This window comes from Myotis lucifugus, unplaced genomic scaffold (assembly GCF_000147115.1).
Source record: "Myotis lucifugus unplaced genomic scaffold, Myoluc2.0 scaffold_83, whole genome shotgun sequence".
NCBI lineage: Eukaryota > Metazoa > Chordata > Mammalia > Chiroptera > Vespertilionidae > Myotis > Myotis lucifugus.
The window spans coordinates 3,117,650-3,145,021 of NW_005871131.1; the positions used below are offsets into that span (position 1 = coordinate 3,117,650).

Genomic DNA, 27,372 nt, shown 5'->3' on the forward strand with positions numbered 1-27,372 from the left:
CACCAGGTTTCACTCTACAAGGTACTGTAATATTTCTACAGCGTTTCAATGTCCTGCCTGCAAAATACACAAAGCTACAAAGTGTGTATCGCATGTATGTCTGGGTGCTTTACAACCACCCGTACCTCAGATGAACACTGTCTGTCCTGTAGTATTTCATTAGAATAATTTTAAACAATGGAGGAAATTTCAGTAAGTATATATTTCAAGTTACTCACCCAGAAAAAAAGATTAGAGTGGGTGGGCATCCATTTGCTGTTTAGGTTTATAAATTATTATTAATCCTTTAACTTTTTAAATAGCTTCAAGTTGTCTTAAATGACAGTGTTAGGGGCTTTCAAAACCTGTTCCCTGAGGAGAATTCAGGTCCACAAAGCTGTGTCTCAATTCAAACCAAAATCCAGGATCCTGGCTTCTACATCCCAACTGCCAACCTAATGGAACATTTTATAAAAAGTACAAGAGAAAGAGCCCTACACACTGAAGGGCACACTGGATCTCATGTAATTTATCAAGTCAGTTTCACAGACTCCTATCTTCCAATTTTATGTTATGAAACATGCCAGTGTGCCCTTGACAGCAGGTTGAAGGAGACCTCCATGGTCCTTCCGAGGCAGACCTTCCAGCTGGGCTGTGGCAAGCCCTCCCACACCTTCTCCTCCATAGCACTCAGCAAGCTTATCATTAACTCCCTGTTGAAGGTCAGTCTTCACATGTGGAAGGCAGCTGTGAGGGTGGGGATCTTGTCATCTTGTTGATTTCTGTAGACCCAATGCTTAGGGCAGTGCCTGGCCCTCCAGAGAAGCTCAGCAAGTACTTTCTAGTCACGAACTGCCTCCACGGAAGCTCCGAACCCATATATATATATATATATATATATATATATATATATAAATTTGTGCACTCGGGGGGGTGGGGGGGTTCCTCGGCCCGGCCTGTGCCCTCTCGCAGTCTGGGACCCCTCGGGAGATAACGACCTGCTGGCTTAGGCCTGCTCCCGGGTGGCAGAGGGCAGGCCCAATCCCTAGGTGCAGCCCCTGGTCGGGCTCAGAGCAGGGCCGATTGGGGAGTTGGGGCACCGCCCCGTCATGCAGAGCAGGGCCGATTGGGGAGTTGGGGCACCGCCCCGTCATGCACAGAGCAGGGCGGATCGGGAGGTTGCGATGCCACCCCTAGTCATGCTCAGGGTAGGGCCGATTGGGGGGTTGGGGCACCGCCCCCTGTCACACTCAAGGCAGGGTAGATAGGGAGGTTACGGCGCCACCCCCTGTCATGCACAGAGCAGGGCCGATCAGGGGGTTGGGGCACTGCCCCCTGTCACGCACAGAGCAGGGCCCAACAGGGGGGTTGGGGCTCCGTACCCTGTCACACACAGAGCAAGGTCGATCAGGGGGTTAGGGAGCTCCCCCCGTCACACACAGAGCAGGGCCCATCAGGGGGTTGGGGAGCTCCCCCCTGTCACGCACAGAGCAGGGCCCATCAGGGGGTTGGGGAGCTCCCCCCTGTCACGCACAGAGCAGGGCCCATCAGGGGGTTGGGGCGCCGCCACTGTCACACTCAGGGCAGGGCCGATGGGGAGGTTATGGCTCTACCCCGTCACACACAGAGCAGGGCCCGTGGGGAGGGTGGGGAGGTTGGGGCGCGGCACCCTGTCACACACAGAGCCGCAGGGCGATCAGGGGGTTGGGGAGCTCCCCCCTATCAGGCACAGAGCAGGGCTGATCAGGGGGTTGGGGCGCCTTCCCCTGTCACGAACAGAGCAGGGTGGATAGGGAGGTTGTGGCCCCGCCCCCTGTCACACACAGAGCCCCAGGGCGATCAGGGGGTTTGGTCGCTGCCCCCTGTCACGCTGATCCCGGTGCCGGGAGGCCTCACTGTTCTGCTGATCTTGGTGCTGGGAGGCATATTACCCTTTTACTATATAGGATAGAGGCCTGGTGCACGGGTGGGGGCCAGCTGGTTTGCCCTGAAGGGTGTCCTGGATCAGGGTGGGGGTCCACACTGGGGTTCCTGGCCAGCCTGGATGAGGGGATGATGGCTGTTTGCAGCTGGTCACACCCCCTTCAGGGTGGGGGTCCCCACTGGGTTGCCTGGCCAGTCTGGGTGAGGGGCTGAGGGCCATTTTCAGGCTGGCGGGTGACTGAAGCTCCCAACCTGTCCTTTTTTTATTTTTTTTTTTATTCTGGGCCAGCTTTAGCTCTGAGGCTTGGCTCCAGCTCTGAGGCCTCGGCTGCTGAAAGCAGGTATCTGGTTTGTTTGGGTTCTATAATTGTAACACTGTTGCGGTCCTGCTCACTCCAGCTCTGAGATCCCGGCTGGTTGAAAGCAGGGATCTGCATTTGTTCTATAATTGAAACAATGTTGCGGTCCTGCTGGCTGAAGCCCAGCTGGCTTAAAGCAGGTTTCTGGGGTTTTGTTTAGCTTCTATATTTGTAACAATGTTTCTTAGAGTGTAAGCTCAGAGGCCGGCAAGGCAGGCGGGGAACGTTGGCTTCCTCCATCACTGAAGCAAGCAAGCCTCCTGTTTGCTTCAAGCTGCCTGGCTGCCGGCCGCCATCTTGGTTGGCAGTTAATTTGCATATCGCCCTGATTAGCCAATGGGAAGGGTAGCGGAGGTATGGCTAATTACCATGTTTCTCTATTATTAGATAGGATACTGAGTGGCCAGATTGTTATGACCGGCCAGATTATTATGACCACCCCATCAGTACAATGAAGTGAATTAGTTATGCAAATAATAATAATAATAAAACCGTGAGAGTATTTGCTTAGAAAGTTTTCAATATTCAATATTTTTGGAAGTGTCAATTAAGTACTGATGGGGTGGTCATAATAATTTGGCCAGTCATAATAATCTGGCCACTCATTGTGTGTGTGTGTGTGTGTGTGTGTGTGTGTATTTAAATTGATGTATAATCTATATATATAAAATCATAATATGCAAATAGACCAAATGATGGAACAACCAAACAACTGGCCACTATGACATACACTGACCACCAGGGGGCATGAGCAGACCATGGCAGGTATCAGCAGCAAGCAGCAGAGTGTGGAACATGATGGGCATCAGCCACGGCAGGATGGTGGAGCAGGTGAGTGGGGACGCCAGATCAACTGGGGCGCCAGTCTCTGTCATTGGGACGAGTCTCTGGTAATTACTGAAAATTCTTTACTCCTGTGCGCTGCGGTCCTGCCCGGCGCTCTCACCCGCTGCCAGCACTGGAGCCGCCATTCGCCCCCGCTGTCGGCAACAGCCCCACTCGCACCTGCAGCCGGCACTGGAGCCACCACTAGCACCCGCTGTCGGCGCCCAGCACTGGTCTTGATCACTTGGCGACATCAGCGGGTGTGAGCGGCAGCTGCCAGCCCCAATTGCCCCCAGGGCTTCTCCACCTCCCCCTGCTCCTGAGGGGTGATCGGGGCCGGCAGCTGCTGCTCGCACCCGCTACTGGTGCCGGCCCAATCACTCCGCACCATCAGCAGGTGTGAGTGGGGCCAGTGCCGTCAGGCGGCAGTGGGAGCGAGGCTGCTGGCAGATAGGGGACCAGGGGCCCTGGTGGGAGGGGCCAGGCAGGGGCATGGAGAATGGGCTGAAACCCGCCCCTGTGCCCACCGCAGCCTCATGGCCCACAGTTCCTTTCAAGGTGCACAAATTCGTGCACTGAGCCCCTAGTTGATATACAACATAATAGTTTCAGGTGTATAAACTTTTTTTATGTAGTTCCTAACAATGTCAGAATTGAAATCCAGATCTCCCAGTACACCCAGGGCAGGGAGGATCACTCAGTTCTGAGTTAGGTTCCTGTCCCTCCTTCTTAGCATTGTTTGAGGACCCATCTCATCCCAATTACTGGTTCCTCTCCCACCAGGCCCTGCAGAGCCAGGTTCATAAGCTGTTCTCCAGAGCTTCCAGGCTCTTCTAAAAGGAAACAAAAACTCCATTTAGATTTGTCTCAGGTTTCATGTTAATACTATCTATAGAGATTGAGTGTAGTTTTTCAAATGGCATATAATAGGGAAGTTAAAAAGATAAGCACAACCTCAAAGTAACTTCTTAGAACTAAGCCTTGTCTCACCCAATTCCTTTCTCTTTAAGATCAGAGAGAATGACCCACCCTAGGGAGTCCCACCATCCCTTTTGTTCCCGGAGAGGCAACCTGGGGAGCTAGCTGAGGGAGGCTCTCACTCCTAACTTTCTCTCCATATCTGTGGATCCACCTCCATGGATTCAACAAACCACGCAACAAAATATTAAAAAAAAAAAGGTTACGTTTTGCTGACGTGTACTAAGTAGTTAAGCCTTAAGCCTACTCTAGCTGCATCTTTACTGAATGGATGCAGGTTTTTTCTTGTCATTTTTCCCTAAACCAGTGATGGCGAACCTATGACACACGTGTCAGAGGTGACACGCGAACTCATTTTTTTGGTTGATTTTTCTTTGTTAAATGGCATTTAAATATATAAAATAAATATCAAAAATATAAATCTTTGTTTTACTATGGTTGCAAATATCAAAAAATTTCTATATGTGACACGGCACCAGAGTTAAGTTAGGGTTTTTCAAAATGCTGACACGCCGAGCTCAAAAGGTTCGCCATCACTGCCCTAGACAATACAGTATAACAACTACTTACATAGCCTTTACCTTGTATTGGGTATTACAAGTAATCTAGAGATGCCTTAAAGTATATATCAGGATGTGTGTAGGTTATATGCAGATGCTCTGCCATCTAATTAGTAATATGCTAATTAGACTGGACAGCTGAACGACCTTCCGGACATCATTCTGGACATCCTTCTGGACGAAGCCACAGCAGCGGGGGCCAAGGCTGAGGTGGTTAGGGGTGATCAGACAGGCAGGTGAGTGGTTAGGGGCAATAAGGCAGGCATGTGAGTGGTTAGGGGTGATCAGGCAGGCAGGAAGAGGGGTTAGGGGCAATGAGGCAGGAAGGCAGGCCAGCCAGCGGTTAGAAGCCAGTGGTCCTGAATTGAGAGAGGGCGTAGGCCAGGCTGAGGAACCCCCCACCCCCATCGTTTTAGAATTTCATGCACTGGGCCTCTAGTTTTATATAAAGGACATAAGCATCCTGGAATTTTGGTTTCCTGGGGGGCCCTGGAACCAATCCCCCAGGATACTAGATACTGAAGGAGGGCTGTATTTCTGTCCACCGATTGTTGATCTCCCTCCTGAGCCTTGGGCCCTGGGGAAATGATTATGGCTTCTTCAAAGAAGGAACTCCAGACTCCCATAAACAAATAGCTCTCTCTAAAAGGGTCTGCTCAGAGCTGCCCGCTGCTGTGCAGTCTGAGTCTCCAAGGCAGGACTTCCTTCTGGTGCACAGGGGCTCTCCTGGGAAGGGCCCCTGAGCCAGCCACACCCCTCTTTGGCCCCTTCCCTCCCTCCTCAATTTCTTCCAGAATCTACCTCTGGCCACCAACCCAGGCTGAGTTCAAGTTTTGCTATTACTTTTCTGTTGACTTCCGCTCTTCTCTACATGGCCACTTTCATTTCATTTCAATGTGAACGGTTTAAAGCTTGCTTTCAAATAGACAAACATAAAAGTAGACAAAGCTAATACATAATTTGTAGGTATACGCAATTGGGTAAGAAAATGGACAAAGCAAAGTGCAGTAGATCACCACAGAGGTCAGGTGAGCAGTTATTTTTGGAGGGAGATGAGTTGGTTTGAGCAGGATCTCTCCAAGGGCTGCTGGGATCACTAGAAAGTTCTAGGTCCTTTCATGGGTGGTGGATTCAAAGATGTTATAAATTCATTGACGGTATATGTGTTTTAGCTGCTTTCTGTATTTATATTATACTTAATAAAAAATTTTGGTATTTTAAGCTCTCATCCTCTTTGACTCTACAACTTAATTCAGGTATAACAATCAACTGGATTTCTGTAAATAGAGAAAATATACTGGATTTCTTCCCATGTTTCTGCAAGTTCTCATCACTGCAATAAATATTTCATATCCAACTTCCACTTGCTTGTTTCCATGAATCAAAGCAGATCTGCTTGAAGAAGGAGAGTATGAGTAAGGAAAGCTGGACCCCAGAAAACTTTGGATGATGGACAGCCTGGGGGATAAAAGGCCTGAGTAGTCACTAAAAATATAATATCCCTGTCCATTCATGTCTGTTAAAGTACTCGTAAGAATGACTGAGTTCAGAGAAGAACTTTAAAGCAGATGAAAGCAACAATGATATTACTATGACATCTCTTGTTGCCCTGTGCCTGTAGCTAAGAATTTAATGGACTATACCACGTTTAATCTTTGCAACAACCAAAGGATATAGATGTTATTCTTCTTGATAATTCTACATGGTGTGTATTGCTATTCCTCTGATAAGCCAATCCTATCCTCACCCTGGATCTTTGGACACTCTGCTCTCTCTACAACTCTTTGTGGCTGGCTCCTACTCCTCCTTCTGGTTTTATCTTACATGTTACACACTCCTCACTGCACAATTAGCCTTCTCCCCCATCCTGGTGCCCATTAAAGAATAGTCCCCACACTCTCAGCGCTCAGAAAAGCAACTGCCCAGTTCTTCATTTCCTGCTCACAGCTGCGGTGGAATCTTCTGAAAGTAAGATTTTGATGACTGAGCCATCCTAGGCTTCTTTCCCATGCACACACATACCTTTTGACAAAGAACCATGAAAGAGCAAGCAGTTAACACATAGGCAAAACAACAACAACAAACAAACAAACAAACAAAAAACACATTCTTGTTTAATTACTATTAATAATAAAGAAAATAATGGTGCCCAATCATAATCACCAATCTTCAGGCTGGGAAGGGAGAGAACCTGCCCTCTATGCGAAGATAAAGCCAAGGGAAACAATCTTAATTTCTCAGCAAAACAGCTATACAGTATATGGGTTGGTTAGGTCAAGTCTTAATTACAAACTTTCAGCAACAATAAAGATGGCAAATGAAATCCTTCAGACATTGGAAGAAGGAATAGTAATAGCCTCACGCTTTCAGTCCAATAGGGAAGTATAGAATGTTTCTAAAATTTGTATCAGAGCTAAAGTGTATATTTAGCTTGGTTTTGTGGCTGCCTCTACAGCCTCTGTGTGCCCCGCATTATAAATACTCCTCAGGGGTCCTGCCTCCCTCCCACACCCTGTAGCATCAATCAAATTAACTAAGTAGCCTTTTGGAGGGTGCTCTGTGGCCCAAACCAACTGGAGGCAAACCGCTGGCCACAGGAGCCCTGCCATTTCCTCCCCAGTCTCCTTGCTCCTGTGGCCTCCAGCCTGGAGACGGTGTCCAGTCTCCCACTTTACGGGAACCCCCTGCCTACCTCCTGCGCGTGGGTACGCAGGACCATATTTAGCTCAACCTACTCATACGTCACTTGGCCAGACCAGGTGAAGCCAGGCACTAAGTGAGCACAAAGAAGAAAGGGCTTTCTGTGTCGAGTATCTGTCTGTGTGAAGGCAGTGGCTTTTTCAAGGCTACCACTTTGGTGCCTATGCGCCAAATTCTTTGGGTATTTAATTTAGAGGCAGAAAATATAGTCATCGAAGGCCAGCAAGCAGAATTAAGGAAACTATGATGTTTCAAGGTAAGAAAAAGACAACTTGGGACTGGATATACATATGTGAGTATATGCATGTATGTACATCCATAGATACCACATGTGCATGTACATACACCCATATATACCATATGTGCATGTATGCTCAAACAATGAGGGTATGGCTTGCTGCCAAACATTAAGAAAAGCTTTAAAAATTTATGATGCTGGGAAAAAGTATATGAAGACATAAATCTTAGGTTTTCCTCCCAGTCAATGTTAAAGTACCAGAACAGGCATGCAAATCTTTAAAGTAGTATAACCCCCTAAATTGAGAGTTTAACCTAAAATTGAGAGAAAAAAACTAAAATTGACAACGGCCTCAACAATCATGTCAGAAAATGACTGATTATTTGGTCAATGCTAACTACAGTATCAGTGATGACGGCAAAGTAATTGTGCCCATCATTTCCTGAACACATCCCATGTGCAAAAAACTGTGTAATGACCTTACATTGAGGTGTCATTGATTGATACAAACCTAGGAGGTAGACAGTCTTCTTATCCCCATTTTAAAACTGAAGAAGCTGAGGCACAGCAAGATTACGAAATCTCAATGTCACACAGTGTAAACTGGAAGAATGGAATGGGTTCCAGGCCTATGCAACTCTAGATTAAAGAATTGAAAGTGAGCCCTGGCCAGTGTGGCTCACCGGTTGAGCATCGTCCCATGAACCAAAAGGTCCCTGGTTGGATTCCTGGTTAAGGCACATGACTGGAATGTGGGTTTGCTTCCCAGTAGGGCATGTGCAGGAGGCAGCCAATTGATGTTTCTCACTCTCTTCCCCACTCCTTTCCTCTCTCTCTAAATACACATACACACACACGTGCGCGAGGCCTAGTACACGAAATTCGTGCATGGGGTGTGTGTGTGTGTGTGTGTGTGTGTGTGTGTGTGTGTGTGTGTCCCTCAGCCCAGCCAGCACCCTCTCTAATCTGGGACCCCTCGAGGGATATCTGACTGCCCATTTAGGCCCAATCCCAGTGGTATCAGGCCTAAACAGGCAGTCAGACATCCCTCTCACAATCCAGGATTGCTGACTGTCAACCGCTCACCTGCCTGCCAACCTGATCACCCCCAAACCACTCCCCTGACAGCCTGATCAATGCCTAACTGCTCCCCTGCCAGCCCGATTGCCCCTAACTGACCTCCCCTGCTGGCCTGGTCACCCCTAACTGCCCTCCCCTGCTGGCCTGATCACCCACAACTGCCCTCCCCTGCTGGCCATCTTGTGGTGGGCATCTTGTGTGTTGGAGTGATGGTCAATTTGCATATTACCCCTTTATTATATAGTATATTTATTTATTTATTTAAAGATTTAAAAGTGACAGCCATTGATAGGCAGCCTCCCCTAGGAAATGGGAAATGGGAAAGAAACAAAATCAAATCTAGATAAAGAAAGAAAATTATGAAAAACTCAGGGAATTCTCTGGATAATTTAGGCCTACAAGGAGTCAATATCATCCACAATGTAACACTATTTTGGCAACACAGAGTTTTTGTGTGGTTGTGACTCTGAGTCTTTCCTGGTATAGAAGCAGTCATTTGAAAAGTTAGAAAGCCAATCAGTGTATTATTTAGCTGATGCATAGAGACTGGCTTGCTTCAATTCAAAATGAAATAGTGTGGTCTGAAAGAGAAAAGGCAAATTTACAAAATATGCCATAACTTTCCCATTACCATGCACATCATCCTATTCTAAGCAGTCACCATGAGGCAGCCTTTTCTCCAAGGCATTTTGGGAAGCCGGCCTTTGGAACCATCTCCAGAGCTTGGCACATGTCTGTGACACAGGATCACGCCAGCAGCATCACGTTATAGTCACATGTATTCTAGAACCAAGTCTGGGGAAGAAGGCTGCTGATCTAAATAGGAAACTCTGGCTTTAGGAAAGAACGTGCTATGATTACAAAGGAGCAAGGGCCACAGAAGGGCCAGAAAGCTTTGAGTAACAGCTGCCGTGCTGGGAAATGTACACCCGTTCCACTGGGCGATGGGTAAGAAGGGAAACATTCCTTGGGAAATATGAGTGTCCAAAGTGAGACTGTTTGAGATGTTGGCAGCGACACATCCATGTGCTCACACAGACTTGGTGCTCCCTACCTGGTGCCCAGCATGCAGCGGGTGCCCACTGCACATTGTCAATGACCCAATGACCCATCTGCCAATTAAACAATCAGGCTCTTTGCTAATGAAAAAATTCTCTGTTCTGTTCATACAACAGTTATCAGGTCAAAGCCCCGACTACTCGTGAAAGTATGGCTTTGTTGGAGAACTGAATTATGAAGAAAGCCTGCTCTGAGGGTCTGGCGCTCATTTCGCCACCTCTCTCCAGATGTTTCCATCTGCAGACCGTGTTTCCTAGATGTGTGCACACGGGGTGCCTGCCACACAGGCGGTCACTCTGAGGGCAAGATAGAGTCTCCCTTGGCCCCTCATTCTGTGGCCCCTCCCTGCTCTCCTGACAGCCACTCCAAGCACCTTCCACTGAGGACAGTGCCCCCTGCAGCTTAAAGGAGAAAGGACAACAACTAGGGCAGACCTCTAAAGATGGACATCTTCAAGGGAGAACAAGAAGGTCTCTTACAGGAAAACCCTGTTCAAACAAACCCAATGACAAAAATCTAAATGGCACTTCCTCTATGTATGGTCAGCCACTCATTTATTCCATATGTGTCAACAATTCATAAATTATCTTATTACCTATGGGCGCTGAGATGACAGAGTTGAGTAAGACACCGGTCCTCGCTGCCAAGGAGGTGGCCATGGAGTGCCAGTCAGAACATACCCCGCTGCTCTCTCCCAGGCCCAGCTGCCCTGCTGACCAGCGTGAGAACTCTTCCCTCCAGGTCCTTATCCACGCTCTGCCAGGCTGCTGCTCCCAACCCACAGAAATGCTAGGAAAGCTCATTTCCATTCTGCTTACTTACAATAATTCATTACTCAGTTAGTAAAAAATATTTATTGAACGCCTACCACAGGCCAACCCTGCTCAAGACACATTATAGTGAGGGAGATGGACGAAGTCCCATGCGCTCATGGGAACGACAGCTGGGAAACAAGTACACAGATAACTGTGCATTATTATTTTTAGGCTGGATATGCAGGATAAAGAAAGATAAATAAGGTCGGGACATGAAGAATGACAAGAATAATTCATTAGTGCACTCAAAGAAAGCTTCTCTGAGGAGATAACATTGGAGCACAAAGTGAGGGAGTAATTCACGCACATATTTGAAGAAAGAATGGTCTAGTCAAGGGAAGAGTAAGTTGCAGGATCCAAGGGCAGGACAGGCTGGGAGGCTGGTGTGCTGGAGCAGTTGGTGACGGGGCAGCAGGAGGAGAGGGGGATCTCAAAGAAAGCCAGGGCCAGTCACGCAGGGCACCACAGCCTATGGGAAGGTCTCAGAGAAACCCTCACAGATATGAATGTTGACAACAACATGACATCATCAACACCCCCATCAGCTCCAGCCAACATGTACTCCGTGCTGCATCCTGTTTTCTGAGTGACCACAGCGCTGGGAGGTGGGTACTAGCATCAGCTGGGATTCAGGAACTTAACAACCTGGTGCACATCACACGGCTAGCAAATGCCAATATCAGGGGTCACCAGGAGCCCATGATCTTAACCAGGTTGGTAAAAACACACCTTACAAAAAGCAGTTACAACTATGGATGAAAAAGAGAGAAAAAATATTTACCACTACCAAAAAGATTCTAAAGCAAGCCCTTTTCATATTGTGTGAATGGATGCCAGTGGCCTCTGGTGGGTGGCCCACACATAGATTCCCAAAATACTGGGTGAAACTCCTCGAGGTGTAGATGGCTAGATGGGAAGACTGCATCCAATGGTGGAAAAGCCCCTCTGGGTGGGGTGGGGCACTGGCTCCAGGCAGAGGATGCCTGTGGAGAGTCTGAGTGAGATTAGACCCTTAAATACAAGAGTGGCCAAAGAGTAATGTGACTGTAGATGTAACTAAATGGACAAAACACCAACATTTTAAGTAAATATCTTGACTATTTTATCTATATCCTTAGTAAGTTTATATATTGACACTTGAAAGAAAATTGTTGAAATTTCTCTTTGAGAAGTAGTTGGTGGCTTCATAATCAGGGTAGCTTATATTTGGGGATATAGAGTGATACTTCCTGACTCATACATGATGGAAGAAAGGGTTCATCAGAACCAGAGCAGGGCCCAACACTCAGACTGGAAACGTTACAGGAAACCCCAACAAAGCTAGGGAGCTGCCCCGGGGGAAACTCAGGCTGCCCTGATCCACATGGCCATCTTCTGCATGTGCTGCTGCCTAGTCCCCCCTATCAAAACGGTTTTCTTTGGGCCGTGTTCCCCTGTCTCCCAGTATGTCTTATATGACGCTTATGTCTCATGGTTTTGTCTGTCCATCAGGCAGGGTGAAGGGGAAACAAGACTCTCGTCTCAGAAACCCAAGCGGTCAGTACAGAGAACTACACACATGGCTGCAGAATGAATGACTACCTGAACAACACTTTTATTTCATAAGCATTTAAAGTATAGAGATGTGACTTTATGTTTACATGGCGGGGGGGAACAAACTGTAAGCATTGAAAACATTACAGAATCTGTTAGAACTGAAGGGGGCTCCCCCAGCACCTATAACATTATCTCCCAGATTTCCTAGTCCCTATAGATACAAGTCTAACCTGGCCTCAAACGGTGGGCTCTACGTGCATGTGGTAATTCCTGGGAGTGGAACTTTATCCAGGTGAACAAGCCACAGTCTGGTGCGGCCTTAACCGCCCATTTAGAGTAATAGGAAAACAGCCTTGTAAGATGAGTAGAAGAGTAAAGCCACCATTGAGCCAGGTTAAGAGAGGTGCAGTTCATTCAGAAATTATAGGCCCTTTTATGATCAGACTCGGGCATCCAGGAGACATACATTCAAGGTTTTATTGTTTCACTGTGAACATTTTCAAATGTGCGGTTTTCTAATTTCTCATAAAGATCCTTTCACAGCCAAAAAAGTACAACCAAAATAAAAACAAGCCTGCTGGTAATGACACAGGGACGCTCTGTACTTCATTTTCAAGCCGTATAATTGGTTTTGACAGCAACACAGGAACCTCACGCGCTATATTCCACACTGCCAATGAGCTGCTCAGCAGGAAGGGGTCCACACTGCACCCCAGTGAGAATTCACAATGGATACCTTAAAAAAGTCAAGTTTGTGTTTTAAGCCTGGAATCGTTTCCACATCTTCCTCCAAAACATTCATCATCCGATTTGGATTGGGGGCACAGCATAATGTGAGCTTATAATCAGAAGTCAATGCAGACCCCAGAGTCAAGGGTGACAGATGGGAATACCACTATGGCTGTCACAAACATTTTTCAAGTTTGCTTCGCATGAACGTTTTTAATGAGGTGCAGTTTTTAAAAAGGCTATCAGAGGTAGAATTTTCTTGGCCATCGTTCTGAGAGAACTGTTTTTTGAATCAAGTGGCAAGCGCAAAGCCATTGCGAGATGCCCAGGTGAATTCTGACTCAGCGACCATGATATATGCTAAATCAAAAGTATCACTGCAGAGTGTGTCCGACCTTAAGTTGTAATCAAAGAGCTGATTGCATAGCTCAGTTACCAGCACTGTGACTTGCTTAGATCAGCATTAACCCAAATTCCATAAAATGCTAATTCTCTGCAATGTTAATAGATATTCCAGAAAGAAAAAAGGATTTGTTTTATCAAATGATTTAGAGAAATTTTGGATAGCTATTGAACCCTTCTCTTGACTGCAGGACTTCTCCGTGTCTTTAATATGCTAATGCGCATGGTGATTCTTTAAGAGAAGGACAGAGTCTGTACTGTTTCCCAAAGGCATTTGACAAATGGAACCCTTTTTTCTAATAGTATTTTACAGGACTTCACTTTGATAAACATGCTTTGGGAAATGTGAACCTAGATCATATCAACTGGGTTTTTGTCAAATTAGTCTCTGTTCTATTTTCCCACAGCTCACTATGACCTACCCCCAGAGTCCGGGGGTGGGGGGTGGGGGGTGGGAAATACCCCCTATTGACATAGTGGCTTATTAAAACAACTGTCTACATCACCAACAATGACATTTGAAAACCACATAGCTCCTGCCCTTGAGAAATAAGTCTGGAACCCAGGTGGTTCAATTCTGAGGAGTTCCTGCATTGTATATCTTATGTTCAGACTGTCACTGGTCTAACCTTTATCTTTTACCAAAAAAAATAATAACAATTGGTGGGTGTATTATTATAACTGACTACTCTAAAGAGAGAAAGTACAATGCTTTAGTACATAGTACAAGAGTCTCCTCAAAATGTCAGGCTTTGAACTTCAAGTGGAGAACAGAAAGAGTTCCTAGAATATATTATAGTTAAGCCAGATAGTGTATTACAGACTGGTCTTAAGGAGACCAGCTTCTCCCAGTTTCCAAACCTCCGGCTGGAAGGCCTCCCGCCGCTAACATGAATGCTCTGCATGGGCGGCAACATCCCCACTGGCCCATGAGCTGCCCTCTCAGATGCTTTTTTAAATCATCACATGTGTGCATCCTTCAGTGAGTCCCAGGACCCCAGGGATTGAGAATTGAAAGAGGCCTTACCCCACTCAAGCCCACCATTTTGTACAGAAGAAAACAGGCTCAAAGAGAAAAAGAAAATCACTCAAAGTCACACAGCTCATCAGTGACTGAGCCCAGAATTAACCCAGATCCCCAACTCCCTCCGTTCCCTCAACCCTCACCCACTCAGATGCGTGCAGCTCTACTGCAGAGCTGAAGTTCGGAAGGTCTTCGGGAAGCTTCCGCTCTGGCTCCAACAGCAGACACAACTCATCATAACCTCTTTTGAAAGGTCTTCATCCCAGAGGAAGCAGCAGCCCAGGAAAATATGTTCCAGAAAACTTACAGAAGCTGCTGCAAATCAGCTGCCTGGTAAGGACACTTTTGTTGGAAGAGAAGACCTTGAGATGTTGGAGGGTAAAGAATCTTGACTTACTGACTGTAAGTTCCAGCAGATAGCACAGAGTCCTCAAAAACCACCAGTGAGACTATGTGCTGGAAGGCCTTACAAGCCTTTAAGAATCATTCCTATATACCCCATTACATAAAGGAGCTTAGCCACTACCCCATAAAACCCATGCAAAGCCTCTTCACCCAAGTTTCCACCACCTAATCGTTCTATTTGTTTTTGAAGTAGCCTGACCATCACCTTCACTGTCACTATAGTTACTGTGGACGATCTGAAGCATATAAAGAAGCAGTTGTGCACAGGAGAGGGGGAGTGCCACACTCGTGACTGAGACCTGGAAAGAATGCCAGGTCTTCTTCCTGTTAAACATCACCAGGTCTCAATCTTCTCACTCACAAACTGGTTTCATAGACAGTAGCAACCTCATGAGCTTGTTGGGAAGAATAAACAAGTCGAAGTGTGTACAGAGGAACTTGGCCAACGAGGACTGGGTTTGTAATAGCTGCTTGCATTGAAAAGAAAGTTGAAGGTGGGTGGGAAAGAAGCCTGTGTGTGTTTGCCATGGGTGTCAGAGGGGACAGTGCGACACATTGGGTGTTCGCTGTAGACGCAGTGGTGCCCTGCCCAGATCCTCTTTAGAACTGAGACGCTCATTCCCAGATGCCAGGAATGTGCCTGCCTTGAGAGGTGCCCTGCCCATGGTTATGCCTTCCCCAGGAGTTGACCGAATCCACTGACTTGCTGATGGGGGGTTACAGAGGTGCAGCCTATTATCTCTTTGGGGTCAACTCCTTTCAAATAGCCACCCCAACTGCAGACCAACGGATGGGACCTGCTGAGGCCTTTGTTGGAACATTACAGCTCAAGTTCTCCAGGCCCATCCCTGCTTCTCTCCCTTCCTGAGAGCACTCCCAGGAACCTCCTGCATGTTCATCTCTGACTCTCCATTTCCCAGGGAACTCAACCAAAGACTAACCCCCCTGGCTTAGTTCATTGCCCAATAAAAAGTAGCAGCTATTATTCTTATTGTTGAATTGTCTAAGCAATCCACTTGTTTTCCATGACAAGAGATTTCCTGAGTCTCTTTATAGATGATATCCCGTTATGGATGAGAAAAAGAGGCAAAGATATAAATAACTTAAACCAATTTTTATGTATTATCTAAAGAGTCCTAAGCTCCATAGTTTGTTCTCACAGCAATTTTTTCCACCACTCACTTGACCCACTTTAGTTACTCTAATTTTAAAGACAGAGAAGAGACATACTAGATAACAGAATACCATGTTTATAAAATGTGCATAAAGCTTAGCTTATTGTGAAGGCATAATTTTAGATTATCTTAAAGGGTCAATCTAATATCCAGCATTAAGGAGCAGAGGCTAAACCTTTGGGCTTGAAGTTTCAAGGTTCAAGTCCTCCTGAAGGCAGACACATTTTATGGAACCAGTGGGCTGCACAAATAGCACTGGGCAAGGATATGAAAGGCCTGGGATCTGGTCTCCCCTCTGCCAACAACTCCCTCTGGGGTGTTGGGTAGGTTATCTGCCTTTGCAGGGCCCTACTTTCCTCATCAGCAAAACAAGGAGCTTGTATTAAGTAAAGTCTAAGGTCTTTTCTAGTAAGAAAAACTTATGATTGCTTAGCCTTGCAGAGTTTTTCCAGGCACCATAAAGAAATAAAATGCAAAGGGAAAGTGTAATAGCAGAGAAGAAATTAAAAGTATCATAAATTCAAATTACCAACTTCCCAAGTGTGTATTTCAGAAGAGGCTATTAAGTGACTAGAAACAGATTTCATAGTAGAATTTACCTTTCACAAGATTTTTATCTAAATCATTGCCTATGTCATTGATTGTCGTTTCCCTAGTCTGGAGTGCCTGAATATACAGCTTAGCCATGCTCTGGACAAGCCATACGTCTGAGTTAACATTTTAAAAAATTAACCATGCGCAGTTCTCTGCCTTGGGCAGCAATGTGCTGAAACACCAGCATCTATGATGTCAGGGTGACATGTACTGTGATTTGCAGGTGGCCCCTGACTAACCTCCAGTAGCTGTATCTCAGGGCAAACCTGCAGTAATTGCCCTCGCCAGAGAGAGCTGATTTAAGCGGACTCGCTCTTTTGATGCATGTTGAACACAATTGTCCCCTAGGGATTCCTGAGTCTCCTGTGTGAGTTATTATGTAAATTCTACCTTTGAAAAAATTATAAGGTGTGCTGTCAACATTTTTTTCTCCTTTCAGCCCGCTTGCCTTCCATGTGTGTCTTCAGTAATGCCTTCACCATTTCTACTTTGAAGATTATACTGTGCATGCTATGGATTCAAGTAGAATACAAGAACATTTAGATGCTCCAAGCACACACCTCCGATGCCTCTTTTCTCAGTGGCTTTTAAAGCATGACTGGTTCAGAAACGTTTGCCTGGGAAAGCATTTTCTTCAGTGTCCAAAAGCTGACTGAGCCTTCGTCTGACCTTCATAAGAAAAACTCTGAGGCCTTGGTTCCTCCTCAAAGCTTTGCCTTTTATGAGACCCATGATTACAGATGAGTCACTGAACAACTGCCTGAGGCTCAGTTTCCTCACCTATAAATGAAGATATACAAACTTGACCCATCCAATCCTCAAGGTCAATGGGAGGATCCCACAGGAAGCTCAGCCCCTGAAAGCCCTCTGTGAAGTTCACAGGGCTCAGCTGAGATGCATTGCTATTATTACTACTGACCAAACTGATCACTAGCAGTGATTTTAATCTATATATATAAAAGCCTAAGCAACCATTCGACCAGTAGCTATGATGCGCACTGACCACCAGGGGGCAGACACTCAATGCACAGGCATGGAAACATGGAACAGACTGATGAATCTCAGAGGGAAGCGGGGAGGGCAGGAAGAGATTAACCAAAGATCTTATATGCATACTAGAGGCCCAGTGCATGGATTTGTGCACCGGTGGGGTCCTTCAGCCTGGCCTATGGGGATCGGGCTGAAACCAGCAATCTGACATCCCCTGAGGGGTCCCAGATTGCAAGAGGGTGCAGGCCAGGCCGAGGGACCCCCCCACCAGTGCACGAATCTGTGCACTGGGCCTCTAGTAAACATATAAAAATGATGTCTCCAGTTTATAGCCCAAACCTCCTTCAAAATAAGCCCAGAGGTCAGAGTTAAAGGTAAACTGAAGAAAAGCAGATGCTACAAGGCAAGCCCTCCATCCTCGCTCCATAGAGCTAATGCCCACTCTGTCCTGTAGCACCCTTCTGTCTGCTGATTCTCCCTGGAGATCACAGGAGCATGCATGCTGCCTTTCCCCATCAACTGACATTTCAGGGGCCAAAGGGCACAAAATGGGATAAAAATTAAAAAATAGTCTCATCTCCTAGTCACCTCTCTCAAAATGAATAAGAGATTACATATCATTCTATCAGGACTTCTTTTCCAGCCCCCAGCCCCTCCGGCTTTGTCATCCCAGAGCATTTACAACTCTGCTCCCATAATAACAGTGATTTCATTTGATAAATATGTTGCATTTCATTCTGCAGGATCTTCAGCCTTTGACAAACAAACATGCACTTTGCTGAGGACGGCTGAAGAGCCACTAATGGAGTGAAACCCGAAAACCCTTCAGAAAAGAATAATGAACTCCACTCCATCTCTAGGGGATAATTTAGGAGGTCGATTAGGCAACATTTGATTAAAGGTAAACCTCTCTTTTCCATAGAAATATATTGTGTTTGTACAGAGGGGCTGTATGAAGTGAGGGATTAGCCACAAATCCTGAGGAAAAAGCAGAAGACGTTTCTCAAAGAAATATGCAAGTTACTGCATATTGGGGAAAACAAGTAATTGGGAAGAAAGGAGAAAAACTCCACATAAAACAGTTTTATTTACTCGATTTTACCTGTCTGCTTGGAACATTTCTAAGGAATGGTTAGTTCCCAAATACAGTGCACAGAATGCCTGGTCTCCCCGACAGTCCTTGATTTCCTGCAAAGAGTAGGGACTTCAACCCAAGGCTACTGGAAGCTGACTGTCAAGTAAGATTTTCTGAGGCTGCCTACAGAGATCTGCTATAACAAAAGTCATACTGGGCTCATGGGGAATGAGAGTGAGAAAGTAAAATAAATGTCAAAGTAAATCCCCAAGAATAGAAACCCTTCTGTATTAATCTTCAGTCCTACTGGCCAATGTTCGGTGTCCTCTGCAGACTGGCGAATACCTGAGTACTTTTTGTCATCTTAAACTATGAATAGCCTGGAAACATGGGATGCCTCTCAGTCCACATTTCAATACCACCACAGACTTTATCCACAGCTTAATGGAACATCCCAAACTCTACCCATCAAGGCAGAAAATCACAGGACAAAGGAAACACCTCACTGTGCTAAAAAGATCAGACTAAATGAAAATGAAAATGTAAACAAATGTGGATTTTTCTTTTAAGCTTGTGTTAAGACGACTTCTCTCACCTTTCCATATGTTGAACAAGATGGCTGAAATGGAGCCTCCCTAAATCACTCCACACCATGCCTACCAAACAGCCATGAAAACTCAGAACTAAATAAACGTGTTTTGACAGTGATGAATCTCCCAGCTCTGCTGGTCAGGTTTCTTCTAATGGCAGTAGGCAGAAGTGCACCGTAACAGGCGGACATAGATCACCACTAGAGTAACCATTTTAAGCTTGGGGAATTGAAAGAGAAATTAACTCATTGACATGGAGAAATGAAAATATCGATATGAAGGCTTAAAAATTGCTTCTTAAAACATCAGTGTCCCTCTGCAAAAAACAACCTGGCAAAGCTTGGGAACTCCATAACGTTTTGCTGAAAGCTAGGTATGTGTAAGGTTTCTGTTGCTTGTTACACTTCCTCTGTTAGCTGATTCCAAATCTAATTGGAGGAGCAAAGTCAAAAAAATCCCCTTGGAAAAAAGGTACGGATGTCCAGAGTTGCACAAATTGGAAAATAAAATTGTCTTCTGAGCTTTTTTGCTTTTTTTAGAACTCTACTAAAAGGACAAGAATAAATGGGAACATTCATTTGCTTTTTAAACTGATCACACTTGGGCTTAACCACTAGCAGAGAAGAAACTTTACAGTTCCCTGGGAACCTATAATTTGGAAACGGAAGCACACAAGAACAGACTTTAGTTTTCAGGCAATAAATTGAAGAGAATTCTGCAGACATACAACAGAAAAGGAGCATAAAATATTGGCTTGTGCACTTCTTAGAATGTTAGTTCATTAACTTGATAAGCTGCACAGGGAAAAATGCAGCCAAAATCTACAAAGATGTCCACTGGGATTTCACATTGGCATATTTACTCAGCAAGAAATAGCTAAAAGTTGGAGGGGGAAATATGCATCCCATCCTGGTAGAGACGATTTAGTGTGAATCTCCGGGAAGACACCTTGTTGAAAAATCTCCATGTGGACTCTAAGGGGACACACGGAAGCCCAAAGCCCCATGGACAGACGTAAATATCATGCTCCATCATCTGTGTCCTGGGGAACAGGTCTACGATATTATACAAGAAAATCACAGTCTTTCACATCGACTTTTCACACATAATTCAGCATAAACTTGAAAAATATTTTAATTTTCCCTCCTTATTGCCCAAAATGTTTTTTAGTGCTTTATTGGAAACTTTCATTCACTGGCGTGTGCTCAAGATCTGTATTACTCATCAGTATAAAATCGTTAACAAAGGATTTGTCAGGCGATACTTCCAATGGGCACTGTCTTCTATGGTTAGAAGCTCATTAGCTGTCTCCCTGGGAGGAAACCCTAATAACTGAACCCCATGTGGGTCAGATCTGTGCTAGGCTCTTTCATAAACTTCATCTTATTTGAACCATCCAGGAGGGTACTAATTGTAATCCCCACTTACAGATTAAAAAGGTGAGGGTCAGAGAGATTCCCTGCCTTACTCAAGTAATTACATAGTCTCAAACTAAGGTATTTCAGACAAAAGAAAGAACTCAGGACAAACGCACTAAACTGCCATCTCTCTTTGGTGGGTCGTGTTGGGCCAGCTCTTTATTTACAGTAGGAACCGAGTGCCAGGCTGTGCAAGAGATGCTACACACCAGGGGTCAGCTCACCTGCACGTGTGCTTCACTGGACCCACGGAGTGTTTAAAGCCATTGAACCAACTTTCTAAAATCCACAGATTTCATGTAAAGATTCACACGTTATGGCAACCAGAAGGCCCCTTGACTCTAGGGCCACCTTCATGGCAGCAGTCAGCCAAAACTCGGTGGCCCCATGCCTTCTGATGAGGCATGGACTCACAGTGCCCACCACTCTCTATTACAGCCCTACACACAGGCCAAGGCAGCAGCAATTTTTCATTAGGTTTATGTTCTTGCTTTCCTTATAAAGAAGAACCATTTCTCCAAATCACGTATGTCTCTTTCGACAGACCGCATGGCTGCCTTGCCCCTTTACTATGTCCTCTTTGTGGGAAGAGTGCACTTCCCCAATCTTCTGTCTCCAATTCTCAGACCAACTGGTTGAATCTCTTCAATCTTCCTTTGGGACACGATCCAAAAGCCATTATTGTTTCCGGCAATGCTCGGCCTTAGATTTTTCTGGATGTAATATCTATTTGGCTGAATCATGAAGTCAGAGTATCCAACCATTACAAAATACTGGTGTAGAAAAAACCAAATTTTGTAAGTGCCAATCACACAATCATCAGCTAATCAACCAACCAATCAACTAACCAAGTAAACCAGATGCCAGGTGACTGAAACTTAAAGGGCTTAACAGGCCAACTTATAAACAGGAAGCACTTAAAACAACAGCAGTATAAAAAAACGAAGTGCCCCCAGAAAGGAAAGTTCTGCCTCCAGAAGGCAGTAATTGCTGCATCTGAGTACATCTGCTTAACAATCCAGGAAAGTGGGAGTTTTACTCTCTATTAACCTTAACCAGAGACATTTTCATCAAAATTAATCGTGATTACTTTTTATTGCATTTCAAATGCTGTCCGTTATTTGGGGTGGTCAGGAATGCAACTAAGCAATTCCAGACCAGGCTATCTTTTATGAATAAGTCTATGAGGTAGTTACTAAGGCCCCTTATGAAAATATTGCTATACAAAAGTTCATGGGTCAAAACAAGACATTAATTTCCATAACTGGATGTGTCCTTAGAAAAGAAAAAATGACTATTTATAGAAAAAACAGAAACTTTGATGCTCAATGCATATCACAGCAGAACTGCATAATTCCCATGTGCAGCATAGATACTTTTAAAATGTTTCTTTTATCTTTTCTTTGTTATTATAATAACAATTAAAAATAGAAAAAGAAAAAAGAAAAGAAAACAAAAAACACTCTATCATTAACACTTATTTTGAGTATAGCTTGTATCAAGTACAATCCTAAATTTTTATATGCATTGACACTTTATTTTTATTTATTATTATTTTTTAATCCTCACCTGAGGATATGCTTATTGATTTTAGGGAAAGGAGAACACAGAGAGAGTGAGAGAGAAACATCATCTGAGTGAGTATATAGATTGGTTGCTTTCCATATGGGCCCTGACCAGGAATCGAACCCGCAACCTAGGCATGTGCCCTGATGGGGAATGGACCCCACAACCTTTTAGTGTATAGATGATGCTCCAACCAACTGAGCCACACGGGCCAGGGCTGCATTGACACTTTAATCCTCACAACTCCGGAGTAGATGCAATTATTATCCCCATTTTACAGATAAACTGGTCTTAGGGAAGTTATGTAACCTGCCCAAGGACATTCAGCTAGTACATTTTGAAACTTGGAATGAATCCTGGACATCCTAGCTCCACAGTTAGATAAAGAAATATAGCAACAACACTTATCTCACTGCCACAAGGATCAACTGGCCTGTTATGTTTTGTGCCCTGACTGTATCTTGCTCTGTGCAACCTGTGTACCTGCCTAGAGGGCCTTCCCTACTGCTCTCTCCCTCCCATGTCAAACTCATTCCATCTCAGTCCTACTTCTCTCCAAAGTTTTCTTGCCCTCCTCTCTTAATTCTCCAGAAGCCTCACCATATCCACAATCTCCCCATATGACACTGATATGAAAAAAAAACCAAAGGTGGCTTTGGCTGCCCAGCACCCCTTTTGGTAACAGAACTCTCTTTCTTGTGGGAAATCACCTGTCCCCACTCATGGGCTTTGAGTAAGGCTACCCGCTGTCCTCAAGATGAGGTCATCACATGACCTGATCCTGGCTTGGCCAATTCATGTGTGTTATCAGCCTTTGAACTTTGTCTAGAACTACTAAGAAAAGACTTTTCTCCTTCCCCTGGGATGACAGCACTCACAGACTGTGTTGGCTGCTGGTGGCCATCATTGGCATCACTGTGGACCGCCTTCCTGAGAATCAAGGCAACGAAGAACAATGGCCACCTGTGAGTAGGATAAAGTCGGATTCCTGATGCCATAGTCTGCAACTAGGAGCCCTGACTAACCCAGTTGACATAAGAATTAAACAGCTTCTATAAAGTAAATATCACAGAACCCAGTATATGGAAAAGTTTAATAAATGGTACCTAATCCTGTTAATACTTCTCTACATTAGTTTCTTGAAGGTGGAAGACCTGGAGTCAGGTTCATCTCCATTCCATGCTAGATGTCATTTCATTACTTTTCTGAGACTAGTTTTACCATGTGTAAAATCACCATTTTTGTGAAGAATAAATGAGACTGTGTGCCTGGCAAGGCAATAAAATGTTCTACAAATTTAAGTTAACTACTAGTATACTGAAGTCTGTAGGCTCCAATCTGACGTCTCATAACTCATAGGGAAAAGAATTACAAAACCCTGGGATGTAATTTGCCAAGAACATTGAGGAAGCTGTGGATTTAAACAAGTGACCAGTCCATGCTAACTAAGGTGGTCCCCAGGGCTGAACAAAGAAGCTGATTCTAATACTGTGCTATCCAAACCAGGCATCAGTGCAAGGAGGCTTGACTGGCAATCTCCAGGCACCTCCCGGACACAGAGAGAAAAGAAACTACTACTAAGTCATCCCCTCATGCCAGTCTCAGTGCAGGGCATGTTCTTGCATTTCTTACTCCAGAATAATTTATTTCTCTTTGGTTCAATTAAAAAGAACAATTTTATGTACATATTGAAATTATCTAACTTCTTCTATCTCCAAGGAGGAAACCTAATATATAACTGGAGAGAGACATTAATTAATAAGCAAAATTTAAAATGAACTCCGGCCAACTTGAACTTGAACTGCTCTGTTTAAAGGCCCACAAATAAATAAAGGAACTTCAAAGCAAATGCCCTGGGCTAGCTTGAATGTTTTATTGAGCACATGGAGAGAGCCCCTTTGCCAAAAATAGGAATAGTTAATGAGGAAAAATGGGTGTCTTCAGTGGGTCCATTGGTTTCTGAGAGCCATCCATTCAGAGATAACTATATTCCACTGAGAAGACAGAATAATGACCTGTCTCGGGGCCTCAGAGTTTTAGGCAAAACAAAACCAGTTTTATAAACTCTCTGAGGTCAACTTCCTGCATCTTTTCCCAAATACCTTCTGTGATAATAGGCCCACATTTCCCTTCTCCTAAAACCAAAGCAACTTCCATAATTGTAAAAGGAAGACATTTCTACGTTTTAAGCTTCTTGCCAACTATATAAACGCAGCCCTTCGCATTTAAGGTCAAGTACAAGAACCAAGAGAACCTGTGAGGCATCAGTGGGCTCCCCCATAATCGGCTTTTCTTGGACACCATTCTGAAATGATGCTCCTCACTACAGAGACCCCCGGGTCCCCTGGGGGTACGTGGCTAGTGCTGGATTCAGGGCAGAGGCACGCCCACCGCTTCTGCGCATATTTTCCCACAGTCGTGGCTACGTGTCAGAGCAAGTGGACCTCCCACTATTCAGGCAAGAAGAGGAAAAGCCTGGGCTCACCTGCAGGTGCTGGGAGGGGTCAGCCATGCTATCTTCCCGCCGGCGCACTTCCTCCAGGAGCTGGGCGTTCTTCTTCTTTTCCAGCTGCTGGTTGTGCTTGAGGTTGGCCACCTTCTTATTCTGATCCTTCATATGCCTGAGGAAAGTCAGCACAGCTGGGTTAATTCAACCACTGCAAGGTCGTACGTGATCATAATGGAAGCGCTAAGTACAGACCCGTATTGATATGGGTTCAGGGAGAGTTGGGACTTCAGAATATTCTATTCATTCAACCACACGTAGGTATGGAGCACCTACTTCATGCCAGGGACCAGGAGGGCACTGGGGCTGCAGTGGTGAATAAAACAGGGATAGTCTCCACCCTCCTCATGGAGCTTAGAGTCCAGTAGAGGAGACAGACAAATACCAAGGAGACACAACTTAGGTTTCCTAATGTTGAAGGAAACACAGAGCATGTTGTGAGAGATGATGTGCCTTGCATGTGTGGAAAGGTGGGGGGTAGAGCAGATGGCTTTAGTCACCTTGTCCAAGAAACCTCGCTAAGGAAACAAGACTGTGAGTGAGACTCAGAAGAACCAGCCAAGAAAACCCCAGGTAGAGAGAACAGCAAGTATAATTCCCAAGGCAGGAAAGGACCTGGCTACTTTTAAGAACTGGAAGACTGCAGAGAGTAAGTAATGGGGTGGGGTGGGGTGGGGTAGGCGATGGAACTGCAAAGGTAGGCAGGACTCATGGTATGCTGGGCCCTAAGGTCTGTGATGGAACATTTATTTTCTCTTAATTAAGTGCTTGCTGTTCTAATTATTATTATTCTTTTGGATCAGGTTCTATTCTGAGATCATAATCCATTACTTTGATTTTAAAATAACAATTACAAGGCTCCAATCAAATACATTGTCATCACTTAGCTCAAACAGAATAACACTTTGGCTAATCATCGTGCTAAATAAGCCCCAGTGCTTGGACCAAAAAGTTCTCAATGAATCTATAGGATGTCAAAGTGCAAAATCATAAAGTGATCAAGTGAGAGTAAAAGACTAAGGATAAAGGACGGGTTAAAACAAAGCGGGGGAGGGGGCAGTTACAGGCGTAATGTGGCCTATTTCACCAGCAGCGTTTAGCAAAACATTCCACAGGTTTAGGCAACCATGTCCACGGCAGCTGTTATAAATCTAATCCAACATGTGAGGAGGCAGGAGGGCCGTCCAGAGGGCTCAGGAGCAGTGATTCCAAAGTTGGAGAGCCGTGGAGCAGAACCATTGGGGGGAACTTTTAATCCCTTCGCCCACTCTCCCCTGCCTTGCTAATGGGCCACTGTTACTGAGCCCCGAGTCCCAAACAAGTGTATTGAGAACCACTTCTCTTATGGAAGTATGGGTGAGATGAGAACTAGATGATAAACAACAAACAGGCCCAAATGAAACAACTAATAATCAAATGGAAGCATTCTCAACAAGAAACTCTTATTTCTAGTGCTCATTAAATTATAGACGTGTCTACTTCCTCCTACTCCAAGAAAAAGAAATTCAAGAGAATTATTTATTGAGCTTAAAAATCTTCTATTAGGGGCCCTGCTAATAAAAATATTCTTAACCAACTAAATATTTGGCTCAGTTGGTTCAGAATATTTATAGAACCAACGGACTCAGTGATTTAAATATTCCTTGTGATACTTATTAAGAGGATATAAGTATAGAAGGTAAGATAGAATAACCATCCCCTTCATCATTATTTGGATTGGATTATTTTGGTCTCATATTTCCCTGTTTTAACCAGATACAGTCATGTACACATATGATGCTACCAGCAAAGTCTACATGCTAATCTACATTTAGGAGAGTATCGTTTGGTTACTACAGAGATGTTAAGAATGACCACTTGCTTCCTAAATGAACAGAGGTATAGTCGTTCCAAAGCGCATACTAACCCAGGGCAAGTACAATTCCTAGTTCCTTGGAAGACAAGGCCAGTGTACAGTAATAGGACGTGAGGGAGAGGTCAGTATTACTAGTGAGATTGTTTAATTAGAGGACATGTTTTATAAAGAAATACTTTTTTTATTACTTTGAAGTATACCCTTAAATAGAACTAACTGCTAAACGTTTTCCCCCAAGTAACAGTGATAAATAAAACAGATTATAATTGCAAGCATCATTTTGCAAACATCACTTAAGGAACTCCCACAAAGTTCCCAAGAAGACCTTGCTTTCTGGGATACTGCAGGGGTTTTTCAATCCAAAAAGAAGAAAACATTCCAAATCCATGCACCCCTTAAAACGTTCCAGAATTAAGAATGAGCAGCAATCAACTCGTGCTATATAATTTAATACAGAAAAATATACAATTTTAGATGCACAGTTCAATGAGCTCTGACAGATGTATGATACCCATGTAATTACCACCATAATCAAGATATGGAGCCTTTGCATCACCCCATGAGTTTCCCTGTGCCCTTTCACAATTAACCCCCTGCCACCACCCAGGCTTGGCAACCACTAATCTGTTCCTATAGATGAATGGAACCACACAGTATGGACCAATTTGTGTCTGCCTTATTTCACTCAGAATGATGTTTTGATTATTACTGATTAACAATGCAGTTGTCAGTATCAGTAGTTAGTCCATTTTTGTTGCTGAGTAGTATTCCATACATGGTTATTCTACAGTTTGTTTAACCATTCATATGTTGATCAATATTTGGGGGTTTTCCAGGTTTCTAGCTATTAAAGTAAAACTGCTATGAACACTGAAAAGAAATAGAATGGGTAGCTAAGAACAATGGAAACTGAAGTTCAGACACTGTGATGGAGGCATATCTTCAGTCGTCTCCAACTATTCCTTCAAATACCACCTTATTTAAGACACTA

At 44.7% G+C, this 27,372-nt stretch overlaps 1 protein-coding gene across 2 annotated transcripts in view; it reads right to left on the reverse strand.

Moving 5' to 3' along the window:
- Nucleotides 1-27,372, reverse strand: part of ERC2 (ELKS/RAB6-interacting/CAST family member 2) — an 869,271-nt gene that overhangs the window by 391,095 nt on the left and 450,804 nt on the right. For both annotated transcript variants that reach the window (XR_002829807.1, XM_006090859.2), the window contains exon 13: nucleotides 24,506-24,641. Coding sequence is in view for 1 of the 2 variants with exons in the window: in XM_006090859.2 (XP_006090921.1) it covers nucleotides 24,506-24,641 (136 nt within the window). In the remaining variant the exon portion in view is untranslated. The remainder of the gene's footprint in view (nucleotides 1-24,505; nucleotides 24,642-27,372) is intronic.